Source organism: Suncus etruscus, chromosome 6 (genome assembly GCF_024139225.1).
Source record: "Suncus etruscus isolate mSunEtr1 chromosome 6, mSunEtr1.pri.cur, whole genome shotgun sequence".
In the NCBI taxonomy this organism is placed as follows: Eukaryota; Metazoa; Chordata; class Mammalia; order Eulipotyphla; family Soricidae; genus Suncus; species Suncus etruscus.
This window is the reverse complement of record NC_064853.1, coordinates 35381316-35398233: the sequence shown is the minus strand read 5'-3', so window position 1 is coordinate 35398233 and position 16918 is coordinate 35381316. Positions and strand designations below refer to the sequence as shown.

The following is a 16918-nucleotide window of genomic DNA, read 5'->3' as shown; positions in this document are numbered from 1 at the left end:
ATAACAATGTGAATGAATGAAGGAAGTAGAAAGCCTATCTAGAGTACAGGCGGGGGTGGGTTGGGGAGGAGGGAGATTTGGGACATTGGTGAGGGGAATGTTGCACTGGTGAAGGGGGGTGTTCTTTATATGACTGAAACCCAATTACAATCATATTTGTAATCAAGGTATTTAAATAAGGATATAATAAAAAATAAAATAAAATTTACTTGCTATATCTCAGCAAAAAAATTGTGCCATTTTGCACTCCCATTGGCAAATTAGAATACCATTTTTTCTATATCCTTGCTAACTTGCTATTATCTGTCCTTTTAGTCTAGCCATTCTAGTGAATGTGAATTTACATTTAACTGTGGTTTTATTTTGCATTTCCAGTGACTAATAATGTTGAATATATTTCATATGTGTACTGGCTATTTATATATTTTCTTTAGATAAATACTTTTTCAACTCTTTTTCTATTTTTTTATTTATTTTATTTTATTTTTTTTTTTTCGGTTTTTGGCTTTTGGGCCACTCTTGGGTTGCTCCTGGCTATAAGCTCAGAAATCGCTCCTGGCTTGAGGCACCATATGGGACACCTGGGGATCACAGTTTGTCCTAGGTCAGCCTTGTGTAAGGCAAATGCACTACAGCTGGCCCACTGCTCTGGGCCCCTCCCTAATTTTTTTATATTTTGTTTTTGTTTTGGGGCCACATCCAGTGGTGCTCAGTGATGAGAAATCACTCCTGGCAGGCTCTGGGGACCTTATGGGATGCTGGAAATTAAACCCAGGTAAGTGGCATGCAAGGCTAACACCCTACCACCTATGAGATCATTCCAGCTGCCTTTCCCTATTTTTTTTTTTTTTTTGAGTCACACCCAGCAGTGCTCAGGGGTTATTCCTGGCTCTATGCTCAGAGATCACTCCTGGTAGGTTCAAGGGACAATATGGGATGCTGGGATTCAAACCACCGACCTTCTGCATGCAAGGCAAACACCTTACCTCCATGCTATCTCTCCAGTCCCAGCCTTTCCCTATTCTTTAATAAAGAAAAAAAAATTGTTTAAGTATGAGAAATTTGAAAAGAAAAACTCATCACAAATAGAAATGGGAAAAACTCAAAACACTATTAAATTAACCCAAAAAATAATAAAAAGAAAATAAATAAAAGGGATAATAAAGAAAGCACATTCAAGAGAAAATATAGGGAATCAGAGCAATATTATAGCAAGTAGAGAGCTTGCTTTGCATAATTTGACCTGGATTCAATCTCTAGCCTCCCTTATGATACCCCAAATCCTTTAGGAGTATTACTGAGTATAGAGCTAGGAGTAACTCCTGAGTACCACTGAGTGTGATCCCTATTTCCCCCTCCCCCACAAATCCATAGAACACAAGAAGGGGAGAGTGCCCCATGAATAAAAAGGCATGACACAAACCACATGGGATGTGGGCTTTGTAAGTTTCCATTCCCTCATTTTAAAGGGGTCTTTTTTTCCTTTTTTTATTGTTGGGGCTAAAGCTTTTTCATACTCTGAATACCAGAATCTTATGTGACTTGCAAATATTTTCTTTCATCACATGGACTATCTTTTCACTTTCTTCAAAAAATAACAACAAAAAAAAAACCCCGTAGACATTGTGATTTACAATAGGTTTCAGGCATATGTAGATGTTCCCACACCACACCTTCCACCAGAGTATCCATCCCCCAACTCATCCAGCCCCACCTAGCTAACACCAGGTCTTTTCTTGACAATGTTTTCCTTATGCACATAAGCTTTGTGTTTTGATAGTGATCTATGCTTTCTTTGGTTCTTTGTGCTTTGGATGTTAAAGAAACAGTGCCTACTCAAAGGCTACAGATTTACAACTAGGTAGTCTAAAACTTTATAATTTTAGTGCTTATGTTTGGGTCTTTCAGTAAATGATACAAGGTTCAAATTTACTCTTTTTACATTGGATATTCCAGCACCATTTAGAAGAAACCATTTCTCCCAATTGAAAGGCCATAGCTCCCTAGATAAAAAATCATTTATAACAACAATATGTGCTTTTCTGGACTCTGAATTCTAGCCCACGGATCTGTGTCTATTCCTCTGCAATACCCTACTGTCTTCATTATTATAAGTTCGTAGTAAATTTTGAATTTAAGAAGTGTGAATTCTTCAGCTTTTTCAAATTTTTGGTTTGTTTTATTTTGTTTGGGGCTACAGTAGGTAGTACTCAAGGTTACTTGCCCAGGAATCATTCCTGGCAAAGCTCAGGGAACTGTAAAACTCAAGGAACCTGGAAATTCTCTCTCTCTCTCTCTCTCTCTCTCTCTCTCTCTCTCTCTCTCTCTCTCTCTCTCTCTCTCTCTCTCTCTCTCTCTCTCTCTCTCTCTCTCTCTCTCTCTCTCTCTCTCTCTCTCTCTCTCTCTCTCTCTCCTCTTTCTCTCTCTCTTTTTCTCCCCCCCACTGTATGATCTCTCTTGTTTCTTTTTTCCCCAAAAAATTTTATTTGTCTATTATATGTCTATTACATTTCCCATGTGAATTTTAGGTTCATTGTGTCCGTTTTCACAAGAAATGACAGTTGGGACTTTTATTTGAATTACACTGTGTCTGTTATTCAGTAGGAGTGTTGCTGTATTAATAATACACAGCAAAAGAAATTGCTAAAAATATATTGAAAAAACAACCTAGGGCCCGGAGAGATAGCACAGTGGCGTTTGCCTTGCAAGCAGCCTATCTAGGACCAAAGGTGGTTGGTTCGAATCCCGGTATCCCATATGGTCCCCCATGCCTGCCAGGAGCTATTTCTGAGCAGACAGCCAGGAGTAACCCCTGAGCACTGCCGGGTGTGGCCCAAAAACCAACCCCCCCCCCAAAAAAAACAACCTAGCAAGAGGATGAAATTATTTTCACACCATACACTGACAAGTTAGAATCTAACATAAAAAAACTCAAACTAGTCAACATAAAAAAAAAAAAAAAAAAAAGCAACCCATACCAAAAATCAGCCCAAGACTTGAAGACACACTTCTTCAAAGGTGAAATGTGGGGGCCAGAGAGATAGCATGGAGGTAAGGCGTTTGCCTCTCATGCAAAAGGTCATCGGTTTGAATCCCAGCGTCCCATATGGTCCCCCGTGCTTGCCAGGAGTGACTTCTGAGCATGGAGCCAGGAGTAACTCCTGAGCACTGCCGGGTGAGACCCAAAAACAAAACAAACAAACAAAAAAAAAAAAACAAAAAAAAAAAGAAATCAGAGACAAAGGTGAAATGTGAAAGGTCCACCGGTACATGAAAAAAAAAATCATTAGTGTTGTGGCCAGGGCGATAGTACACAGGTAAGGCACTGGTCTTGCATATCATAAGGCCAACCCAGTTTTGATCCGAGGAATCCCATATGGTCTCCCAAGCACTATAATAATCAGTTGTAATTCTTATGTGCAGAGTCAGGAGTAACCCAAATATTGCTGGGTATGGCCCAACAACAACAAAACAAAAACCCTCAGTGTCACTTTTTATTAGGGAAATGCAAATCTAATCCATAATATCATTGGTGAGATGGGTCTATATAATAAAAATAAGGGGGTAGGAAGATATAGCAAATGAACCTGAACAAAGAGTCAGAAGTAAGTAGTAAGTACTGTGAGGTCTGAGCCCAAGATCCAAAAAATAAACTAATAAAAGTTTTAATGTAAATACCATATGGCTCAGAAGTGCCACTCCTTGCATTTATTCAAAGGATATGAGTATATTGATTTGAATATATATTTGCATCCCTCTGTTCAGAAAATGATTTCAAAATAGTCAAAACATAAAATTGACAGGTGACTGGATAAAGAAGTTGTGGTATTATACTTATGAAACTCTTCCACTAAAAATATCAAGAAGTTGCATTTTGGGACAAAATGGACATAAATTGAAGTGATGTGCCAACTTATTTAAGAAGTGAAAGACAATTTCTAGATGGTCTCACTCACATGTTGAATATAAAGCAATCAAATGAACTGGAAACACACTCATACACACAAATCAACCTCTAGACACAGTGAATACTATGGTCGTAATCAGAGGGTGAGGATAAAGATCAGGGGAACAGATAGAGAGGTCTTTTTGTTGGTGGGATAGAACTGAAATTATGATGGTGAATCAGTGAATTGCATATACAGAGTAAAGTAGAGCTATTGAAATAATATAATACTGGGGCTGGAGAGATAGCACAGCGGTGTTTGCCTTGCAAGCAGCCGATCCAGGACCTAAGGTGGTTGGTTCGAATCCCAGCGTCTCATATGGTCTTCAGTGCCTGGCAGGAGCTATTTCTGACCAGATAGCCAGGAGTAACCCCTGAGCATCGCTGGATGTGGCCCAAAAACAAAAACAAACAAACAAACAAAAAAAAAATATATATATACATATATATATATATATATGAAACATTTCTTTAAAAAAAAGAAATATTATGCAGCTGTCAGGAGAGATGAAGTCATGAAATTTTCCTATACATGGATGTACATGGAATCTATTATGCTGAGTGAAATAAGTCAGAGAGAGAGAGAAAAACGCAGAATGGTCTCACACATTTATGGGTTTTAAGAAAAATGAAAGACATTCTTGCAATAATAACTTTCAGACACAAAAGAGAAAAGAGCTGGAAGTTCCAGCTCACCTCAGGAAGCTCATCACAAAGAGTGATGAGTTTAGTTGGATAAATAACTACATTTTGAACTGTCCTAATAATGAGAATGTATGAGGGAAATTGAGAACCTGTTTAGAGTACAGGCAGGGGTCGGGTGGGGAGGAGGGAGACTTGGGACATTGGTGATGGGAATGTTGCACTGGTGATGGGTGGTGTTAAAAAAGAAAAAAAAGAAAAAAATGTTTAATTTAAATACTTTAACAAAAATATTGTTCTTAAAATGTAAATGTCAATGGCATTTCATGACTGTTCTTCCTTTTGAAAACTTCTTTAAGTCCAGGCTTATAATTGAGATCAGAAATCTCACTCTTTAGGGTTGTTGGCCTTGTTTTCTTCTCCATCATTTATTGTGTTAATTTAGTGATGTTATATGATGGTAAAAAAAAAAAAAAAAAAAAAAGAAATAATATAATACTGTATACATTCACGAATTCCCCAAAATTGCTTGTTGTTATTAGATATCTTTTTGGAGCTATATCTTGTACAACTTTTATCCTTTTTTTTTGTTTGTTTGTTTGTTTTTGTTTTTTTTGGGGGGGGGGCCACACCGGGTGGTGCTCAGGGGTTACTCCTGGCTGTCTGCTCAGAAATAGCTCCTGGCAGGCATGGGGGACCATGTGGGACACCGAGATTCGAACCAACCACCTTTGGTCCTGGATCGGCTGCTTGCAAGGCAAACGCTGCTGTGCTATCTCTCTGGGCCCAACTTTTATCCTTATAAGATTACTGAGACTAGTTTTATGTTTGCTTTAATATGTAACCTAGGGGCTGGAGAGATAGCATGGAGGTAAGGCATTTGCCTTTCATGCAGAAGGTCATTGGTTCGAACGCCGGCATCCCATATGGTCCCCTGAGCCTGCCAGGAGCAATTTCTGAGCGTGGAGCCAGGAGTAAACCCTGAGCACTGCTGGGTGTGATCCAAAAACAAACAAAAAAAAAAAACAAAAAGTTAAAAAAATATGTGACCTATCCTGGAATGTTTAAATGACTCTACTATTAACAGGTATTGTTCATGAAATCTATTTGGTTGAATTTTCTGGATATCTTGTGAAATGTTGTTTTGTTTTGTTTTGTTTTTGGGTCAAACCCGGCAGCGCTCAGGGGTTACTCCTGGTTATCTGCTCAGAAATCACTGCTGGTAGGCTCAGGGGACCATATGGGATTCCGGGATTCGAACCACCATCCTTCTGCATGCAAGGCAAATGCCCTACCTCCATGCTATCTCTCCGGCCCCTGTCTTGTTTAATTTTGATGATCTTCTGTTTAGTTGTTTTAACCATTATTGAACATAGCATATTAAACTGACCTCTTTTGTTATTTTGAGGGGCCACACCAGGCTATGCTCCTGGCTCTGTGTTTAGGGTTCACTCCTGGTAGACTTAGAGGACATGTGGTGCCAGGGATCAAACTTGAGTCAGCTGCATGCAAGGCCCAAGCATCTTACCCACTGTTGTATCTCTTGACCTCTTGAATTGATTATGGAATCATTTATTTCTGCCCTCAGTTCTGCTAGTTACTATTTCATGTGTTTTGAGACTCTGATATGTACATTCATGAATTGTCTATTGCCAAGCACTTATTTATGCTTAAGTGTGAAAAAGTTAACCGGTTTTATTTCATTTACACTTTTGTGTGTGTGTGTGTGTGTGTGTGTGTGTGTGTGTGTGTGTGTGTGTGTGGTTTTTGGGTCACACTCGGCAGTGCTCAGGGGTTTTTCCTGGCTCTGTGCTCAGAAATTGCTCCTGGCAGGCACAGGGGACCATATGGGATGCTGGGATTCGAACCGATGACCTTCTGCATGAAAGGTAAACGCCTTACCTCCATGCTATCTCTCCGGCCCTCATTTATACTTATTTTAAAAACAGGTAACAATTATCTAGAAAAGGAGTTAACTATGTTTTCTTTAAAGAACTAGAGAGTAACAATTTTTTTGTCTTGTTTTGTTTCGGGGCTACCCCTGACTGTGCTCGGGGGACCAGATGGGTTCCCAGAGATCAAACCGGGTCAGCTGAATGCAAGATATGTGCCCTGTCTACTGTAGTGTCACTTGGCACTGAGTGTTAACAACATTAGACTTTGAGAGCTGTAAGGTAGGTCTCTTGTGTGAAGGACAGAACAACCCCACATCTCAAGATGTTCAGGACAGGCCTTCCAGTGATGGGTCCCTTTGAATTATTTAAAGTTGGGGTTAAATGAGGCCTAGAGGGCTCACAAACAACTTTTACTACTCCCTTAACTACCCAAAAGAATGAAAATTGGGTTCATACCTATACAGAATGAGTACTGCTTTTTAAGAAATACCCTCTTATTAGAGAAACCTATTTTCCTGTTAGGGCAACCATCTCATTACTGAGAATCCTGTCTGCATTATAAGTCAACCTCTGCCTAAATCTTTTTTACCTTAAAATCCAAGGGCCCCTGGGCCCGGAGAGATAGCACAGCAGCGTTTGCCTTGCAAGCAGCTGATCCAGGACCAAAGGTGGTTGGTTCGAATCCCGGTGTCCCATAAGGTCCCCTGTGCCTGCCAGGAGCTATTTCTGAGCAGACAGCCAGGAGTAATCCCTGAGCACCGCCGGGTGTGGCCCAAAAACAAAAAACAAAAAACAAACAAACAAACAAAAAAAATCCAAGGGCTCCTTTCCCATTCCTGAACTTGAGTTGAGTCCACTTCTAGGCAGTCTTCTAATGTATAAGATTACTTATTGTACTTAACTAATTGTACTTACTAATTACTTACTAATTGTAATTACTAATTGTACTTTTTGCCTACTAATCTTTCTGAGGCTCATTTAATTGCTCTCCTAGCCTGAGAAGAAAGGGGTGGAAGGTGGAACAAATTTCCTCTCTTGAAAGTTCCAACTACTTCACTCTCCTAGGTAGCACAGGAGCAACCCTGGACAGTACAGGCTGTCTTTAAGCACCCACTTCTCCTCTTTTCCTGCTGGGATCAAAGAAATGCTGTATCATATTTTCTTTACAAATGAAGACCACTGTGGAAATGGCATTAATCATAAAAAGGGTTTTCAAATAGACAATTATAGCAAACAACACAAGTAAAAGCACTTAACAGTCAGAATAGAGAAACAGAGTCATCCCCTGCATATTTATTAAATAGTAGCTTGTTGAGTAATTTGTGAAGCATTGGAAATATTAACTTGCTTAACTGCTGGAACTTTTATTCTACTGAAAGCATTTGCATATCTTGCCTTTATGTATAAAAAGAGTTTTGTTTTTATATTTGTGAAATCCCTCCTTATTCCTCTGTCTCACCCCTAATACTCCACACAGGGTCATACAAAAAAAAAAAAAAAAAAAGGAGTTGGAAAATATCTGCAGTCTGAGCTCACAATCAAGCAGCCTGCAAGCCAGACATGTTTTATTTGGCCACTCTCATGTTTTTAAAACTAAATGTGAATATGTTTAGGTAAGGCATTTATTCTCCAGTTCACTAATGCTTCCTGTTATTGAATACCACAACACCACAACGCCATTTACTCTTTCTAGCCAATACAGACATTTTAATTTGGGCTCAATATGTTATATAAAAGGAAAAATAATCATAAATGACTCTTAATTACATGTTATACTTTACTTACATGTTACAATAACCTATTGTTCTAAACCTCCTTCACCTATCTGCAATATTTCTCTGTGTGTTTTTTTGGGGAGCTGAGGCCTAGTAAGTCTCTAGCAGATGCCTGAAGCCTAACTGTCTCTAGCAGTCTCTCACGAGGCCTGAACAAGGATGCAGCCTGCCTTGACTAAGGTCAATCTAGAAGGCTATGTGAGGCATTGTGACAAGCCAAGGGGAATGCTGAGGCCAGTAACCTTGAGTGAAAAACATATTTTAGACAGGGCATATTCTAGACACATCCACGTCAGAGGGAACACTGACCTAGTAGCCTTGGGTGGAAAACATATTTTAGACAGAACATATTCTAGACACATCCAGTAGGTTGGGAGAAGCAATATTTGTTATCTATGTAGCCAGGGGAGTTATGTAGTTATGTAGGGGGAGTTATGTTAGAGGATCATTGCTTATTATGTAGCTAGACAACTTGAGGAATCTTAGGGAAAAAACTTATGCTGTTATCTGTGTAACCACAAGTCTTGAGAAGTAGTTCAAACAAAGTATTTCGCTCTACACTTTTTCTACTGCTCTTTGCCCCCCCCCACCATGAATAATATATAATGATCTGTCCTCTTTTCAATAAACGGAAGCTAGTGGATTCTCACTAGTTTTCCCATCTTCTTTGTCTGTTGTGTTCTTTGTATGTTCTAAGCCCATATTCTCTCCGAGAAATTAACCCATGTTTGTGGTTTCCCTGCAGGGGCAAGGGAGCCCACATGTTTTAACAATAGTCTTTACTTTAAAATCTGTTTCCTAATAAGTTTCAAAATCCAATACAGAATGATATGCATACTGATGGCAACTTAGTCATCTCTGTCTTAGGGGATTATAGATTTTTTTCTCTTTTGTACTTTTTGTGTTTTCAAATCTTCCACAGTGAGAATGGATTATGCTTAAAATCAGGAAAAATTCTTTTTCAAAAAGATTTAGGAGCTGGAGAGATAAATTAATAACTGCAGCACATACATAAGGCCCAAGTTTGATCTCCAGCACAACACAACCTCCTGGGTATTGCCAGGAATGACTCCCCACCCTAAGCACTGAGCAATGAGCAGCCCTGAACCTCACTGGGTATAACCCAAACAAACAAATAAGAAAAACTTCCACAAATTCAAGTTGACTATCTTTTCTATTACTACATTAGTTGATTATTTTAAAAGAATTTTTGGCACAAGCACACTTCCCCGCCTTTTACTCTTCCAGCCAAAAATAATGCTTTCTCCTCTAAACTCACTTTGCAATTTGAGTGAACCTCTTGGGAAGGGTTTTACAGACTTTTTTTTTTTTTTTTAAAGAAATAACATTTAAGCTGAGAACATCAGAAGAAAAGGAACCAACTAAGATTCCTGGTTGCAAGAGAAGTCTGGACTCCAGCAGACCCAAGAAGGCTTAGGGAAAGAAACTGAGAGAGGAGAGGGATTAAAAAAATAAGAAACAAGGGACTGGAGAGATAGTAGAGTGGGTAGGGTGCTTGCTTTATACAAATCAAACCAAGGTTTGATCCCAAGCATCATATATGTTTCCCTAAGCACCACCAGGAGTAATTCCTAAATGCAGAACCAGGAGTTAACCCTGAGCATTACTGATGGCTTCCAGAGGATAAATACCAAACTCCTTTGTCTCAGGTCACTGCTTGGCCCTAACCCTTATCTTCATTGTTTAAATCTCTACTATTACCTATTAGAGTGAATTTCAGTTTTTAGACTCAATTCATAGTGATAGCATGAAAGAAGTACGTTTGCCTTGCATGGTCCCCTGAGCCTGCCAGGAGCGATTTCTGAGTGTAGAGCCAGGAGTAACCCCTGAGTGCTGCTGGGTGTGACCCAAAAATAAACAAAAAAATTATGTTTCAGTACAGTTGTCCATATCAAACAGTGAAATAAAGTCCCTCCATTTATGTTTCTATTATGTATACTATTTTTCATCAAATGGCACTTGTGACTGATTCCTGACCTGCTAGTGGGTCCTGGACTGCAGCTGAAAAATCAGCAACCATTCCCTCCACTAATTTCTCAGCTCTAAGCAAAAGCTGTTCTTTCATCCAGGTATAGCCTACCCTTCCTTCTTCATTATGTGTTCACCTAGCAAGTTCCTACTGATCTTTCAAGACCCAGTTCAAATAGTACTTTTTGGAGAAAACATTCCAGATACTGCCTTAGTCCAGCAGTCTAGATACCAGCAGTCCCAGCAGTCTCAGGGGCTCCCCCATTTCTAAGTGAAAGTTTTGCCCTGTGGAGTGTACTGCAATGAAGTGTTTGTTTTGTTTTTTTGGAGTGGGGGGCACCCAGGCCTGTGCTTCAGGGCTCACCGCTTGTCTGTGCTCTTTCCTCAGGGGACCATGATGTGGCGCAGGGAATCAAATCAGGTGGGCTACGTATAAGGCAAGCACCCCATCCACTGCTCACTATCTCTTGGGGCCCTGTTCTAACTTCTGTCTCCAGATCAATAGGTACATACACTATTGATCACACAAAAAGACTCTGCCCAAGCCCGTATCACATTTCCTTTGTCTTCATGGCAGAAGAACGCTCTGAAATCATCTTGTTTCCTGGCTCGCTTCTTTATCACACCAGAAACTTACCTATTCGTGGCTCTGGGGCTCTACCTCTACCAGAGGCTGTAAAGTCAGTAGGGAAAACAGTGCATCATTGTGCAGAGAACTAGGCAAGACAAGAGAGGGAGTACATGCAGCCTCAGATGTCTCAAGGACCTGTCCTGACTCCACCTGAAGGGCTCCTTGGCACAGACGGGCACACCTATAATGTATTCAGAGAGTCCCAATGCCTCCGTTTCAGGGCCTACCAGTAGTAAGTGACCATGCAGGCCTTGCACACCAGCTCGGCCGGGGCTTCGCACACCTCGCAGCAGAGCCGGCGCCCCTTGGGCACTGCCAGCGGGTAGATGGTGTTCATGTCGCAGCCGGTGGCGCTGGGCTCTGGCACGGTTGCCAGGCGAAGCTGGACGCACGCTGGCGTCGCCAGACAAGACGTGAGAGGCCAAGGGAGAGGCGTGGCTCGAGTGACACTTGGGGATTGTGTTTGATGGGGTTCACTTAAAAAAAAATCCACACCGAAGACCAACTGTCTCCAAAAGAAAAGGCCGGCCCCTGCTAACTCCCGGTGGAGTTCTAGTCCAGGGAGGCCTGGATGGTGGCCAGGAAGGGACAGACTTAGTCCGTCGTCTCAGCAGCTAGGAAACTAACGTAAGGGTTGGTGACCCTTCCGGCCGAACATCTCCGCTAGGTCGCCGGGGACGGAAGCCGCCAGAGTCGCAGGAAATCTCAGCATCCAGGCAGCTCGGAAGAGCCACGCCCCCTTCCTACTGCGGCTGCGCAGCAGGCAACCCGCCAGACTGAAATCTCAGCATCCAAGCTGCTCAGAAGAGCCACGCCCCCTCCCTACTGCGGCTGCGCAGGCAAAACCCCTCCAGGCTCGCTGTCAATCTCAACATCCTAGCCGCTGAGAAGAGCCACGCCCCCTCCCTACTGCGGCTGCGTAGGCAAAACGCGCCAGACTCGCTGGAAATCTCAGCATCCACGCAGCGCAGAAGAGCCACGCCCCCTCCCTACTGCGGCTGCGCAGGCGACTGGAGCACGGCGAGGGGTGGGTGGGCGTGGCGCCGGGGGTGCCTGGAGTCTGCGCAGGCGCGGGGGCGCCTCCGGACTAATGGCGGAAGTTGACCTGGTGGCCGAATTTCCCCGGCCTGCGGGTGCCACTCGCTGGGCGGAGGTGATGGCTCGCTTCGCCGCGGGGCTGAACGCGCAGGGCCGCCGGGTGGTGTTGATCACGTCGGGCGGCACCAAGGTCCCCCTGGAAGCGCGGCCAGTGCGCTTCCTGGACAACTTCAGCAGCGGGCGGCGCGGGGCCACCTCGGCCGAGGCCTTCCTGGCCGCCGGCTACGGGGTCCTGTTCCTGCACCGCGCGCGCTCCGCCTTCCCCTTCGCCCACCGCTTTCCGCCCCAGGCCTGGCTGTCCACCCTGCGGCCCTCGGGCGCCTCTCCTTCGGGCGCGCTGAGCTTGGAGGCCGATGAGAAGGCGCTCCCGGGCTTCGCTTCGGCTTTGAGGCGCTACCAAGAGGCCGCGGCTGCAGGCACCTTCCTGGCCATCGAGTTCACCACCTTGGCCGATTACCTGCACCTGCTCCAAGCTGCGGCGCAGGCTCTCAGTCCGCTAGGTGCGAGTCTATGGATTGCCTGCCTGCAGGCTGTGCCTTTCTTCCCAGATCCCTTCCACCCTATCATCACACTCACCCTCGGAGTCCACAGCCAGGGATCTCGAGTGTTGCAAAGTTGCTCATCCCACAGCACGATCCGACTTATGACACCCGCGTGCTTCTCTTTTCTCTTTGCAGGCCCTTCTGCGATGTTTTACCTGGCCGCGGCCGTGTCCGATTTCTATGTTCCTGCCTCCGAAATGCCCGAACACAAGATCCAGTCATCTGGGGGCCCACTGCAGGTGATGGGCGGTTCTCTCCCAGAGATCTGGTCCCCTCTAAGCAATCTTGGGTTCAGTCCCTCTTGATCTGGAGATATGGCCTTTTCTGCATTCCTTCTGTGCTAGGCACTAGGGATACAGAGATGAATCAGACATCGCCCTCCCTCAAGGACCTCACTCTCTAGTGAGGGAGCTGGACACAGACATAATTACAGTGTACAGAGTGATCCATGCTTTAGGAGAGGTACGTACACAACGCAGTCAGAGCCTGGGGTGAGTGACTCTTGAGATTTGAGGAAGGTTTTCTGAAAGAACGTTGTCTTGGAATGAATTTTAAAAGAGAGGGGATACTTGCACTAACTAGTAGTGCAGGTGTCGGTTCAGCTTGACAACGCAGTTGGGATTTAGAATACTAGGTGTGTGCTGGGAAGTTTGGGGTGAGGCTGAAGAGACCCTGAAGCAGAGTCATGTGGGTAGGGAGCAGTCTGGAGACTGCTGACTTCTTGGGGGATTTTTTTTTATTCCTTAAGGAATGTTATCTCTGAAGTTCCAAAGATCAATCATATAAGTGGGATAAGGGAGTGTGGGTTGGGATTTTTTTTCTTCGTATTTTTTGGGGGAGGGGGTGTTGTTTACTTTGGGGGGGTGGGGCCTGGGTTTACTCCTAAGACTGAACATGGCTCACTCATGGCAGGCACAGGGGACCATATAGGGTACCAAGGATCAAACCTGGGTTAGCCATATGCAAGGCAAATGTTCTACTCGGTGTACTATCATTCCCACCAGAAATAAGTTTTTATTTGGGGGGGGGAACATTCTAGTATGAATATCAAAGGTGAATTAGAGTGAAGGGGGTAGATTAGTTGGAAGTTATTTTCTGTAGTATAAGAAGGCTTTTTAGGGAAAGATTGCAAAGGCATGGTTGAGATGTTGATGCCTTCTGTATAATCTGTGGGGCTTCTTGCTAGTGATAGAGTGACAAAGTAGATTTTAAATAAAAGAAACTGTTGGGACACTTGCTAACTTTGTAGGATAGTTCATTAGTTCATTGCTACAACAGATATATATTGAGTACTTTTTATTATGTTAGGCTTTATTCTAGGACCTAGAGATACGTCCTTGTTCTGTGTATAGTCTGCAACGGAGACTTTACTGTGGTCCTCTGAGCACCTCCAGGAATGATCCTTAGCACAAATACATACCTTGCTAGATAATAGTAGATGCTGAGAAAAAAATGAAGATGTGAATTGTTAGTGCAATCACTGCCACACTTGCTCACAACATTTTGTCAGGGAAAGACTAATCATTAACTAGGTAATTTCATGGTTTTAAACTCTAGGAGCTTTAGTTTATTCTGTATTTCTTAGTTTGAAAGTAAAATGCGGGGCCGGAGAGATAGCAAGGAGGTAAGGCATTTGCCTTTCATGCAGAAGGTCATCGGTTCAAATCCCGGCGTCCCATATGGTCCTCCGTGCCTGCCAGGAGCAAATTTCTGAGCATGAAGCCAGTAGTAACCCCTGAGCACTGCCGGATGTGACCCAAAACACATACACACACACACACACACACACACACACACACACACACACACACACACACACGAAAAAAAAAGAAAGTAAAATGCACCATACCAGTGGGGAAGTGTAATGATTTTTTAAAATGTAATCAAATAACCATTCTAGCAGTGCTGAGTGGATTTTAAACTACTTAGGGCCAGAATACTGTTCAGCAGTAGAGCTCTTACCTTGGATTTGTGAAGTCCTTGGTTGGATCCCCACACCACCAAAACCAGAAGAAAAGCCAGCTTTATTTGAGCTTCTGGCAAAACTCATGTTTGCATGAATAGATTATTTGCATTTGTTTGGGAATGTGATTAAAAAAATAAATGGCTAGAGCTGGAGAGAGTATAGGGGTTTAAGCTCTTGCCTTGCCTACAGCCCACCTTTATATCATCCTTGGCACCACATGATTCTTCTAAACCACCAGGATGATCCCTGTGCACAGAATCTAGTGTAAGCTCTGGACATCGTCAAGTGTGACCCCAAAACCAAAAATAAAGAAAAATGAAATTCTGAAGATTCAAAGTAGTGACTAGAAACTGGCATCATTCAAAAGCTCTTTTATGCTTTGCTTTTGAATTTATATTCAACCTTTTAATTTGGTCTTATGAACCCTACAGAACCCAGGTTTTGTTTTAACTATTAGTTTAGTTAAAACATAGTTTTAAATATGCTAAACATTAGTTAGTTTAGCATAACCATCTGTGCTCAGGGCTTACTCCTGCCTCTGCACTTTGGAATTGAACCAGATCAGTCGAATGCAGAGGCAAGCACCCTACCCTCTAATATACCTGTCTTTTGGAGCCACATCCATTGCTGCTCTGGGCTTACTCTGGCTCTGCACTTAGGAAATGCCCTACCTGCATACTGTTACTCTGGGACATCACCCAGGTTTTTAAGCTAAGTGTTTAGTATACTCTGAAAAGTCCAGTCACGAGAAATGTCATTTAAATCAATAGCCTAAAGCATTTAAGTTCCTGCTTCCTTAATTTCCCATGAGATTGACCTGGTGTTGGTCACCTTTATTTTGCTTAAGTTTTTTCTTTTTCCAATGTAGATAACGATGAAGATGGTACCAAAAATGCTATCTCCTTTGGTTAAAGACTGGGCTCCCAAAGCATTTATAATTTCCTTTAAGTTGGAGACTGATCCATCCATCGTAATTGATCGTGCACGGAATGCTTTGGACACTTATCGGCATCAAGTGGTGGTGGCTAATATCCTTGAGTCACGAAGATCCTTTGTCATTATTGTAACCAAAGACTCAGAAACAAAGTTATTGCTCTCGGAGGAGGAAGAAGAAAAAGGTATAGAGATAGAAGAGAAGATAGTGAATGATCTTAAGTCTCGACACACAGCTTTTATGTGCGACAAAAACTGAAAAAGCCATTAGAGAATCAAACATTGTTCAGTGGACCAGGGCCCTGACAAATGGTGAGAACCAGAATAAGATATACAGGATGAAGGGAAAAAAGTGATTGATGTACAGGCAGTTGTTTTACTTTGTTATTTGTCTTCTCAAGGCTATTTTATACTTACTATAAATGAAAATGAGCAAAACTGTGATGACTGAACCAGCTAAAAAATGCCTGAATGTGATCTTGATTTTGAAAATGAACACATGGAGGTTCTCACTTTTTTCATAAGAGTTTATTGGAAATTATATCTTTCAGAGTATACATGTGGGTCTGAAAATCAATATTTGTATTATAGAGGAATTAAGGATGCATGAATGATTTTGCTTTTGAAGATCGTTTGTTGATGCCTACTATATACTAGGCTGTAAGAATTATGAGGATTCAAAAGATGGATACATGTGTAGTTTGGAACATAGACCTATTAAAAAAAAACTAAGTGCAATAAAAAATGTGGCCAAAAATTGATGCAGTAGAAAGAATGCTTTGCTTTTGTTTTTAATTTCTAGAAGGAGAGAGTAAGAACACTTGCCTGAAAATAGTTGCCTACCCAATAGAGTTTCACAAACTTGGCCTACGACTCATTAAACCCCTAGACATCTTTACTCTTTCCACAAAAAAAACAAGTACCCTCTAATTGTACCAGAGGCTACTACACCACTAACTAGTTCCAACATTCCACTTCCCTCCATCTCCACCCCATTTTGGGAAATACAGTTCAAGTGATGAATTTCCTACTAATAGCTACTTTTTACATCTTGCCCTAGATTTACTACATATTTATGTTAATTTATCATTCAGACTACTCTTGAAACTTAACCCAGGTCCAGGCAGGGCCAAATGGTGACCTGTTTACCTGAAAGCAGCATTTAAGAGTAATAAAGAATCTATGTATCTCATGGTGATTCAGTTAAAAAAAAATAAATTGGGGCCCGGAGAGATAGCACAGCGGCGTTTGCCTTGCAAGCCGCCAATCCAGGACCAAAGGTGGTTGGGTTAGTTCGAATCCTGGTGTCCCATATGGTCTCCTGTGCCTGCCACGAGCTATTTCTGAGCAGACAGCCAGGAGTAACCCCTGAGCACCGCCAGGTGTGACTCAACCCCCCCTCCCCAAAATTTTTTTTGAAAAGAATCTGGACTTTGTGGAGTCATTTCTGCCATTTCATTTTCAGCTGTACCACCTGTTTTGTGAATTTAGGCAGGTAACA

The 16918-nt window shown here is 42.5% G+C and overlaps 2 protein-coding genes across 3 annotated transcripts in view; one reads left to right on the top strand and one right to left on the bottom strand.

The window, feature by feature from the left end:
* The window catches only part of ZMYND12 (zinc finger MYND-type containing 12), a 38908-nt gene extending 27693 nt beyond the window's left edge, over window positions 1–11215 (bottom strand). Inside the window, exon 1 of the mRNA XM_049775517.1 lies at window positions 11106–11215. Within this exon, the coding sequence (XP_049631474.1) occupies window positions 11106–11215 (110 nt within the window). The remainder of the gene's footprint in view (window positions 1–11105) is intronic.
* Window positions 11216–11958: 743 nt separating this feature from the next.
* PPCS (phosphopantothenoylcysteine synthetase) lies at window positions 11959–16637 on the top strand. 2 transcript variants are annotated; one of them, XM_049774957.1, is made up of 3 exons: window positions 11959–12476; window positions 12654–12757; window positions 15353–16637. In XM_049774957.1, exons 1-3 carry the CDS (start codon window positions 11969–11971, stop codon window positions 15674–15676), a joined length of 936 nt encoding a protein of 311 aa, XP_049630914.1. In that variant the 5' UTR covers window positions 11959–11968; the 3' UTR covers window positions 15677–16637. The 2 variants fall into 2 exon arrangements, with proteins under 2 accessions (XP_049630914.1, XP_049630915.1); XM_049774958.1 differs by lacking the exons at window positions 11959–12476; window positions 12654–12757 and adding an exon at window positions 12880–12980.
* The last annotated feature ends 281 nt before the right edge of the window (window positions 16638–16918 follow it).

What these genes read in the sequence shown, in the direction of transcription:
- PPCS (XM_049774957.1), top strand. Translation starts at nt 11,969, where the DNA reads ATGGCGGAAGTTGACCTGGTGGCCGAATTTCCCCGGCCTGCGGGTGCC. An exon ending in GCAGGCTCTCAGTCCGCTAG is followed by an intron (nt 12,477 to 12,653) that starts GTGCGAGTCTAT and finishes TTCTCTTTGCAG; the next exon opens with GCCCTTCTGCGATGTTTTAC. An exon ending in CATCTGGGGGCCCACTGCAG is followed by an intron (nt 12,758 to 15,352) that starts GTGATGGGCGGT and finishes TTTCCAATGTAG; the next exon opens with ATAACGATGAAGATGGTACC.